General features: G+C 38.3%; 2 protein-coding genes and 1 non-coding gene across 5 annotated transcripts in view; all 3 read right to left on the reverse strand.

Moving 5' to 3' along the window:
• Nucleotides 1-4,117, reverse strand: part of ncapd2 (non-SMC condensin I complex, subunit D2) — a 33,934-nt gene extending 29,817 nt beyond the window's left edge. The window contains exons 1-9 of one of the 2 annotated variants that reach the window (XM_036006195.1): nt 3,965-4,117; nt 3,401-3,524; nt 3,226-3,301; nt 3,085-3,143; nt 2,813-2,988; nt 2,196-2,341; nt 804-931; nt 500-623; nt 212-359 (exon numbers count right to left, since the gene is read on the reverse strand). In XM_036006195.1, coding sequence (XP_035862088.1) covers nt 212-359; nt 500-623; nt 804-931; nt 2,196-2,341; nt 2,813-2,988; nt 3,085-3,143; nt 3,226-3,301; nt 3,401-3,518 — 975 coding nt within the window. In that variant the 5' untranslated portion in view covers nt 3,519-3,524; nt 3,965-4,117. Of the gene's footprint in view, nt 1-211; nt 360-499; nt 624-803; nt 932-2,195; nt 2,342-2,812; nt 2,989-3,084; nt 3,144-3,225; nt 3,302-3,400; nt 3,525-3,963 lie in introns of both variants that reach the window. The other variant, XM_031299602.2, reaches the window with a different exon arrangement.
• On the reverse strand, nt 2,440-2,754 carry LOC116049801. The gene has a single exon (XR_004104903.2). It is a non-coding gene; the product is annotated as a small nucleolar RNA U85 (small nucleolar RNA).
• Nucleotides 4,118-4,255: 138 nt separating the features above from the next.
• On the reverse strand, nt 4,256-9,759 carry ing4 (inhibitor of growth family, member 4). 2 transcript variants are annotated; one of them, XM_031299601.2, is made up of 8 exons: nt 9,634-9,759; nt 9,101-9,172; nt 7,747-7,913; nt 7,516-7,630; nt 7,288-7,399; nt 7,013-7,157; nt 5,127-5,188; nt 4,256-5,009 (listed from the first exon to the last, which is right to left on the reverse strand). In XM_031299601.2, the coding sequence occupies exons 1-8, from the start codon at nt 9,734-9,736 to the stop codon at nt 4,970-4,972; spliced, it is 816 nt and encodes a 271-aa protein (XP_031155461.1). In that variant the 5' UTR covers nt 9,737-9,759; the 3' UTR covers nt 4,256-4,969. The 2 variants fall into 2 exon arrangements, with proteins under 2 accessions (XP_031155461.1, XP_035862099.1); XM_036006206.1 differs by lacking the exon at nt 9,634-9,759 and adding an exon at nt 9,495-9,617.
• Between the last annotated feature and the right edge of the window lie 442 nt (nt 9,760-10,201).

Genomic DNA, 10,201 nt, shown 5'->3' on the forward strand with positions numbered 1-10,201 from the left:
CATTTTGTACAAGACAACACTAATCAAATCCTAAATGAGGGGTGACATGTGGCATTATAACAGCAAAACATGCACCTGAGCAAGAGAACTTAATGACCAAATTAAGTAGCAGAAAGTCATACTTGAGTTACTTTTAGCTCCTTTTGAGAGTCACTAATGCAAACTCAGGAGCTGTAAAGAAATAATTCAATGTTAGCAGGATGAACATTACCTCTCCTTCCAGATGTGTGATGAGCACACTAATGTTGGGGATCACTAATTCAGGCACCAGGCTGCCAAGTTCTGCAATGAAGGAAGCAAAAGCTTTGACCCCCGATGCCTCTCTAGCAAGCTCCTCACTTGACCTCTGACCAATCTCCCTGAAGGAATGGTGAAAAATAACAGGCATAAACTCCCAAACATGGTCATTTGCAGCCAATGAATTGGATTTCAATAAACAGATTTACAAAGAGGACTGCTTGTTGGAAACTTTATATGCGCACAAATTATGCGTACTGACCTTATTACTTCTCCTATGATTGCCCTGACTCCATATTCTGTGCTCCACACAGACACTGCCTGAGCAAACACGGATGACAACTGCTCGAAGTGTTGCAACAACTGGATGACCTTTACACCTGCACCTGTAAGAGTTTAGAGAGTATACACCAAAAGCTAAATTTACAATGAATGCTGAATAACAGGAGGTATTGTAATGTTGCTTTTTATTCTTTACACATGATGTTCTTGAAACTAACAGGGTTGATATGCTCCCTGAGTTATAAATATTGCTCACAGGCTCAGCATGTGACTGTGAGACTAACCTAGGAGATGGTTGTACTTTTTGATTAGCACCCCCAGTAAGTGGATTATGCCATCTCTGGTCGGTTTGCTCTTGACATGGCTGATGGTTGGGTTCTCAAGTAGTTTATAGCAACAGCAGGTCACACAGCTAAGAGAAGGGACAGAGCAAAGAATTCAAAGTTTGTTCAATTGTGGTACAAAACCTGCATGAAACGTAACTTGAAGCCCAGATCAAATTCTACGTTCTATACACGAGTTCTGTATCTATCAGAACATTTCGCAGAACTATACAGGTTTGTGATGATTCTTAAGGCTAACCACCAAATGTTTTGTGTTTAATCTTTTGCTAAGAGCTAAAGTGTTAACAATCACCATAGCCCATGCCACTAACGTTGCAGTTAAAAAAAAAAAAAAAAAAAAAAAAAAAAAAATTCCCTCCTGCCCTGACTTTTCCTAAATACCTATTTTGCATGTGCCTATATTGTCATAATGAAAGAATAACGTTTAGAAAACCAAATCGATGGGTTTTGGTGTCCCCCCCACCCCAGGAAAAGGCCAATTTATTGGCCAGGAGTATCGGAGATTACAGTAATCTTGGTACTGTCATCTGACTCTCTTCCACCAAAAGTATGCATTTGCATGATAAAATGATTTGGACATAGAAACTCATCTGCACGCTAAAGAGATGGAGACTGATGATGCGTTAACGGCCCATCAGCTCGAACAAAAGGATACAGACGTTTTTGGGCGTCGGATAAAAGCTGCGTTTCCATCAACACTATAGCACCTTGATTGAGTGGATGGTAGGAGCTGCGTCAACCATGCAAGTAGGGCGTCGTTTTTAGTTTTTACATTTCCTCTTGCATTGCTCAGACGTGTGATGTAAGCCGTGGATAGCTACGCGTTGAGAAAAGGGCTGAAACCTTTTCATTCCTCAATGATCCACTGCAGTGCTTCTATCTCCACCTTTGGTATCGGATCAGTGTGCTAGGTACCTCAACAGAAGAGTAACAAAAACAGGACAAAGGGGGCAGTCCATCCACAACTTTTGATAATAAAAACAAAAAACGTTCTAATGCGTATTGAACTGAACCGAACTGCTTGGTGGAAAGAGGCTTTAGAAAAAAAATAGTACCCCTAAAGAGGCTGGCAATCCTAGTGTTAAGAAAGTTCTAGAACTCACATGTGAACCAAAAACAATAAAACCTCTTTTAAAAGGAAATATTCACTGCATATGGTTTCTGCTGAAAAGCTATGACTGTGAGGAAATGTTCACAAAGTTAAAAGATCATCTAACCTTATTAGGTTCGGTACGACAATATTAATTAAAAGGCAGAAATCATTTTCATATAAGATCCAATATTATCAATGCTGGGCAAACATCTGGAGGAGAGTCAGAGTCAGCAAAGTACCTGATGAACTCTTCTTCCACCAGGGAGAGGCTCCAGAGGGAACGGATATCCAGCTGCAGGAGCTGGACGAGGGCCTGCAGCACCTTCTCTCTCTCAGAGTCCCACTGCAGCAGTCCTTCTCCGCCACCTTTGCCTTTTTTACCCCCCTGTGGAAGGCAGACAAAACCTGATAAATTCAATAGGTTAAGCTTCACTAATTATCACAAAGTCCTACACAACACAATAAAATTAACATACAACACATGCCCTCAGGTTACCAAAGAAAGTAGTTCATATTTGCCAAACCAATTATATTGAGACTATAGCCTCTTGCCAGCTGATACATATACATCCATACAACACACACACACACACTGTTTGACATCTTCCACTTGTCCCGTCCCATTGCTCTAGGGGGGTGCAGAGGTTGTAAGGTGACAAGTTCACTGTGGATGGGCCCTTACAGCAGTGCAATAAAACTCAACCACACCACCAAGACTACCCATCTAACCACAGGCAAGAGGCCGAAATCTATTGGTCTGACTAGATCATCAAACTTGCCAATATATCATCATGCGGGCATTTAAAATGGTTGAACACAGCAACAGACAGTCACAGCAATTAAAGTATTTCCATACCTTCCCAGGTGCTGTGACAATACTCTGTCTATAGGAGTCACTCTCAAAGGTCTCTGTGAGTTTGCAGAGCAGGTAGACACTCATTTTAACTGCATTAAGTTTTTCTTTGCGCTCATCAGCTGATACAGAGGTGGAGGCGAGAAATGCTGGCAGAGAAGCAGCAAGGCCACTAACCACTAAAAGAGAAAAAATCCAGACAATGTGTGTATCACCCCAGCATATAAAGGTTGTATTTTTGTCTATTTAAAAGTAGAACCATGAAGAGGTCTAACCTTGTACTAGTAACTCCAGAGTATCCTCTTTCACACCCAGCTCCACTGAGTTGCAGTGCCTTCAAAAGTAGACAGAAGTTTTGTATTCACACAGTTCATAATAGCAATAACTAGAACACGCTATATATTATTAATACTTACTGAAGCACGCTGTAGCCTGTATCAAAGTGTTCCAATATACACAAAGGCCCTTGGCTTCTCAATGCTGCTTTAAATTCTGGTTGGAAGAGACAAAAACCGTAGTTGCATTACAAACAGCCCAAATGAAAGAACAGTTCCGGAACTTACAATACATACATACAAGTTCTCTACTTACTACTGAGATATGGTGGCAGCTGTTTTGGGGGCACCACATCCTGAACCACGTACTGGTTGATTCCCCCCGTCTTCACCAGGTCACCCACGCACACAGGCACAAAAAAGTCCCACGACATCCCTGCGTTAAGAACAGAAAACGCAAGTTAACTAAACTAACGTTAGCTACTTAGTTCGCATTTTAAAGAATGTACCGTTACAATCTATCGTTGAACTGTAACGTTAGCTAGCTACATAGCGAAGTAACGTTAGTATCTCATATCAAAGTTAATATTTTAGTTAACGTTAGGTCTTAACGCTGTCTAGCAGGCTAAAGTGCACACTACTTAACACTAATCTACCAACTAATGCTAGTCGGTAGGACTGATAAAGTCTTTCTATTATCAAAACAATACAAGTTTGTTATTGTGAATGTAACTAGCCAGACAAACTACTAATAGCAAAGTTAGCATGCTAACAAGCTGCGCTAACGCAATTGCGTAGTTTTCCTTGTTGACTATAACTTTATCTAAACGACTGCAACTAAACTTTAGCCAACAACTCACTTATAAAGATAATGCTCACCTGTAGCGGCTGAAGTCCCTTTAGCCACAATAACGACCTCTGAAGACAAAAGTGTAGCCTGCTCTCTCCGCCGTCTGTAGGCGGTTTAATCCGCAAGTTTTCAAATGAGTATGGACATCGCGCCAAAGCAACGAAACTCTGACGTCACATACACGCGCCTCATAGAGCTAGGCGTTTTAAACAAACACGAAATACTGCCACCTGTTGGACAATTCTGAACACTATAACACGAAGTTAGAGCTGCCACAACAGACTGATGAAAAACACAGAGACAAAGGACCACAAAGGCAAGTTTTTTGAGGTAGTAGCTGTATTCAAATGATTGACAACACAATCACCCCCTCTCCACTGTACCAATGTTTCAGCTACAGAAATGACAATACTTTTCACAAACTGTCTTACTTTCTATACAGCACTCAAATGTTAAAATGAAATGGTTTAACTCACTACCCAGATGACTAATACTGTCAGGACGCAGCATTTGTCTTCATGTTCTTTTGCCCTCTTGTTTTACTTAAAACATAAAACTAGTGTTCCAAGGCGTAAGCACAAGAAACTAATTATACAACAATGCAAAAAAGTATACATGGCCTAACTATTTTCAGAGAAAATACTTTTTTTGATTTTTTATTTTGTAGTCGTACATGTAAATATAGTATAAATTATTGTGACAACTTGGGACTGTTAAACCATTGGGTCTGTTTTAGTGTTTATTATTCACTAGTAAAACAAAATGTAAACAAAGAAATCACAATAAGAGCACCAAAGGTAACGAAAAAAATAAAGATTATCGTTAACAGTTTATAAAAAAAAAAAAAAACAATATTTAAATACATTTGTAACCACTTGGCTCCTTCACACACACTGCATCAGACCAAGGCAAATTACATAAACCAAAAGAAAAAGCACCAAATGTTAAGGAGGATGAGAAACAAAAAATCTAGTAACTAATGAAGAAATATTCTTCTCATTTTCCATCTGAACCACCACGTTTTGTTCCAGGTGTTTATTTTCTCTTTCTGTCTTGAGAGCATCGTGGACAATACCTGATGGATGAATAAAAAAGCACAGCAAAAACATTTAGTTGACTGACTTGAATAAGTAACAATTCACACTTTTATTGCGCACAGTGAAAATAGGATAGTACAGCGCGAGTTTCTTACCATTTGCCTCTTGGTTTGGTTGTCAGGCCCACACAAGCAAAATGGAACCACTCAATAGAGCACTGAAGTAAAGAAAAAAAAAAGACGATGTGCTGTTAAGTATTTCATTGCAAATGGAGCACTTAGTCGAGACAAAATGATTCAAAACACACGGTTACAAACAAAATCAATCTTTCAAAGGAGATACATCAGTATGTGTGGTGTGGCATCTACTTATGAATCACTCACTCTGTCATATGTGACCTTATCCACAGAGGAAGAGGCACTAGACTGCAGGACTCCTAAGCCTCTTAATTTGTGAGTAACATCTAAGAAATATATGTAAGGGAAAGGATGCACATGTACTCTATGTACATTAACTGATTATTACCTCCGCCAAGGTGGATAGGTTTTTGTTAGTCCATTTTCTTTTTCTTTTGTCTGTTTGCAGGATTACAGAAAAACTACTGGCCCAATTTTCATGAAACTTGGTGGAAGGGTGTACCATAGGCCAAGGAAGAACCCATCACATTTTGGAGCGATCCAAATCATGGGGAGAATATACAAATTACTTTTCACTTTTGTTAACATTGTGAGATAGGGCATTTGTGCTGATATTCATGTGGTGTCGAATAATTAGTTCCCCACTGGGAAAATTCACCTTACATTAACATTACTTACTAGGGAGCTGGCAGGGTAAAGAGTGTTTCATGTCCGATCCAACTGATTCGGACATTTGCGTTCTAACATACATCTCCACCGGGTAATGTCTAGATAATTTCAGGTTTGCAGTGCATCTATGTGTTGAAGGGACTATTGGGAGATAGGACATGCCTTGACAGAGGTCTGCACTCTCCGAGTGCCCTTTTATTTGATATATAACATTATTAAATCTTCCTATTCTTATTGAATCTTCTCCATTTCAGGCCTGTCCCATAAAAGTACATTGTTGTTGACCTTTGTGTTACTTGAGTGGTATTTACAAACATTAAATCATAAGTTGTTTGGACAGGCCATTCACATTAAAGGTCTCATTAAAGTAGCATTTTATGTGTTTTTTTGTGTTCTAAGATGTATTGTTTTTTCTTTATTTTTTATATGCGAAATGTCACAATAAAGCATTTTAGTATATATCTATACCAAAACCACCTCCACCTTTCTCTTCATAAAAAAACATTTCATTATTTTGCTTATGGATCTTGCTCTTGGTAATGTTTACAATATTCCATCCAAAAAAATATGATTATAGACTTTAAGGCAATGCCACTAACCACCAGTAGGAAACACTGATACAGAAAGGTACAGGGAAAACCATAAACACACTTGTTTGTACAAAAGTACAAATATTATGCCCCAATAACAATTATTATAATAATCACAACTGTCTCTAATTAGTGTATTTAACCATAAGTGTCTACAGAATTGTTGTTTGTATTTTATTACATACTTTCTTTGTAGGTATTTTTGTCTAGTGGCTTCTGTACTTGTATTTCCAATGCGTATGTTGTGAGCTCGGCTCACTTTTCTCCTATTTTCTACTCTCTTTTATTAATAATATTTTATAAATGGGTGTTCCTTTTTGCTTTTACCTATGTAAAGCACACTGAATTGCCCCTTTGTAAAAAAACAACAACTTGCTATTGCTGTTTAACCCTAAGTAAGTGCAACTGATGTAAAGCCTTATTTATCCACAAAAGTAAAAGAGAAATGTCAGTGTCCTTTTTGTAATGTTTATCCCACATTTAAATTCTCAAACCAAATCCTTTACAATATTAAGTCCCAACCCAACCTCTTGTTTAATGCAAACACATAAAACATAAAAATAAATAAAAGGTAAATTACAATCCCAAAGGCACTTCATGTGACCCCTGACTGAGATCGAAAGAGGAACATAAAACAAAACTCACGTCAGTGTTGTCACAGCCGATCATCTCGCCGTAAGAAACCTGATGACACAGACAGTAGGTGGGTTCGTTGGGGTCCACTGGCATGTCCAGCACATCAGATGGGTGCACATTCCCAAAGTTGGTGGCAGGGCTGTTGAATTCTCCTCTGATGATCGGAAAAAGTGTTGAAAGTGAGAATGGGAGTATCATCACGAAACTGACTAACAATTATTAATTTCAAACATGAAAAGTAAACACATGGCCAGCACGAGCTGGAAATGTGATACACAACATACGGCTGAAGGAGTTTGACTTTCTTCTGTGCACTCTTGGGACTGCCATCTTCATCTGAACTCTTCACTTTAGACCTTGTTTTAGCCGTCTTCTTTTCCTTCTGTCTGGTTTCAGCTGGAATTACACAACCACTTTATTATTCCACCAATTATGGTTTTGGCTGCACTAAATAATAATAATAATAATGCCCCAACATTAAAAGATATTAAGCAAATAAAATGGACACACACCTTTCTTCCCCTTACTAGAGGTGGAATCATAGTCGGTGCTCTCAATCTGCTTTTCCTTCAGGTCAGCCTCAAACCGAGCCAGGTCTGTGTCAAGACGCCGGATATGTTTGTCGACCTGCAGAAAATGCAACTTCAGCAGACTGACTGTGGTATGGTGGGTCTATCAATTGTGTTCCCATTCATATGACCTACATATGTATGTAAAACAATGATGATTTCTAAGATACTAACCATCTCATAGGTCTGCATGGCCAGTTGCACCTTATCATCTCCAAACTCCTTGCATTTACTGTAAGACTGCTGAATCTGTCTTAGTATGGTCAGCTTTTGTTCAGAGGAGAGAGTCCTGGCGTTGGCTGTGTACTCTTTAGCCAGAGAGTCTATCTGTCCCTTTAGATCTAAAACAGAGACAAGGGGTAAAACTTGTAAAACAATATTGTAACTGTTGAGTCAATGTTACCAATGGGATAAAACTTATACTGAAAATAAACAAAAAATACCTCTCAAATATACAGAAAATAATTGCAATGACAATATACTTAAATATTGTGTCATTTATACATATGTTTATTTGGTTTATTGTCTATTTTGTTATTAATTTGTTGTATGGTCTGGAATACTGTAGTTACTGTGTCATCTTTTCTTGATTTTTGTTTGGGTGGGTGTTGATGACGAAGGGTGGAGGATATGTTCATGTTGCGAATTGTATTGTTTGGTATGTTGTTTAAAAAATAAAAAATTGTTAATCTCAATAAAAATATATTAGGTGTCTGTTTTCTTGTTGAGCATTCATGAACAGCTCATATTGAGCAATACAGGAAATAGCTAGAATACTGGCTAATATTAAAATAACACTTACGACTTATTATACTAAATTGAAAAAAAGTCAACTAATACCACAATGTTGTTCTTAGGAAAATGTTTACACAATGTTGTGGAGTATGTACTAGTTTTCAACTCAAGATCAGTGGTTCCCAAACTTTTCGGCTGGTGGTGACCCCTTAAAAAGGTTCTGTACTGGACATTCAGAACATAGAGATAGATAGGGTGGAGTAATGACGTCCTGAGCAGAGAATGAAGTCACACTCCCTCTGTGTGTGTTGTAATCTGAGTTTATCTGTTCTTTGTTTTGATAGCCGGTCAGGCTGTGACAAAAACTTTGGTATTTAACGGAGTGTGGAGACAATCCCAGCCCACTTTTTTCAGTATTTTGAGTACAGCCCATTTCAAATTAAGTAATGTCTACTTGTGACTTCAATCAAAAAATGATTCTCTGTCTTGGATTGTTTTATTTGAAGGATTTTCAGTGACCTGAAAAAGTCACAAGGAAAAGACAAACATTAAAGAGAGAAATAATTGTCTTCACATCATCTTGTGACCCCCCCTCAGACCTTCCTTGGGATCCTTTTTTGAGGACCCCGACCTCCAGGTTGGGAACCACTGCATAGATCTCATAGTTCAACCATGAGATATAAAGGTGGCATAGTTTGCTTTAACAGGTCTGTGTAACAGTACAGCCGAAATGCGTTCTCACAAAAATCCATTGTTAAAATCCACACTAAAGTACACAGTTCATTGTTCTCACCCTCTGTGCGTTGATCTAGATCTCTCATCAAATTGAAGTTTCTCTGCAACTCGAAGGGCAAGTTTTCTATACCTGGTGTTGTGGAAGGGGAGACAACAGTTTAACCCCGCTTTCAGTGAGATCAACATGAAACAGTAACGTTAATACAAGTAGAATAGCTATCTGAATGGTGTGCCTCGGATGATCCTCCGGCTACCATTAACGATAGCGCTTTAACTAGCATCCACACGAAATGCAATAACCAGCAAGAGACACAAAGACAACTGATATTCTTGTTTAATTAATTTAAACTATATCAGCCCAGCTTGTACAGTATGTGTGCTGTGCCATCTCAAACTGCATCCTCCCTGCGCTGCGGTATCCCAGCAAATAGACTGAGCCTAAACCCGCTCACCGATAGAAAACGGCTAAATTACTCTGTTCCGCACGCGGGTTGCCCAGGAGCTACAATACACAACGAAAGACAAGGCATAAAACAACCTAAGTAGGTTGAAATGTTTTCCAACATGTTTAAGGCATTATAAACAGCTTACTGTCCAAATAATGCTCCAAATACATCCCCGCCGCCATCTTAGAAAATGTAAACAACACAGCTTCCGGTCCGAAATGGACAAATCTGATTGGTTGTTTCCACATTCTTGACAAAACCGCTTTCCAGCACAAATACTCATTCAAAGTGCGATGTATTTTTCCAAGTAAAAACTAAATAAATGTAATCAATACTAGCTGGTATACGGAAAGCCCCTTTAACATGTTTAAAATTGACATGATTCAAGATATCTGCAGTGTATTTATGACCAGTCAAAACTCAATTTAAGATCTTATTACATTCTAACACTGAACAATTGAAGTGTATATTAGAATCAGATTACATTTTCCAATATCTGAATGTTTACATTATGACTAGTCAGACCTCAAATTCATATACCTCCAATGTCGTTCTGACTACTCATAATTTAAAGATACCAATTTAGATGTTTAAAAAATTAGTTAGTACTAGTCAAATTTCAAATTGTAGTTATCTCATTCTGTAACTGGACTAATCAAAACTAAATTGACTAGTCAAACTACATTTCAGATGTCTAATATGTAATAAGAGAC

The sequence above is a fragment of the Sander lucioperca genome, chromosome 10, assembly GCF_008315115.2.
Source record: "Sander lucioperca isolate FBNREF2018 chromosome 10, SLUC_FBN_1.2, whole genome shotgun sequence".
NCBI classification, from domain to species: domain Eukaryota; kingdom Metazoa; phylum Chordata; class Actinopteri; order Perciformes; family Percidae; genus Sander; species Sander lucioperca.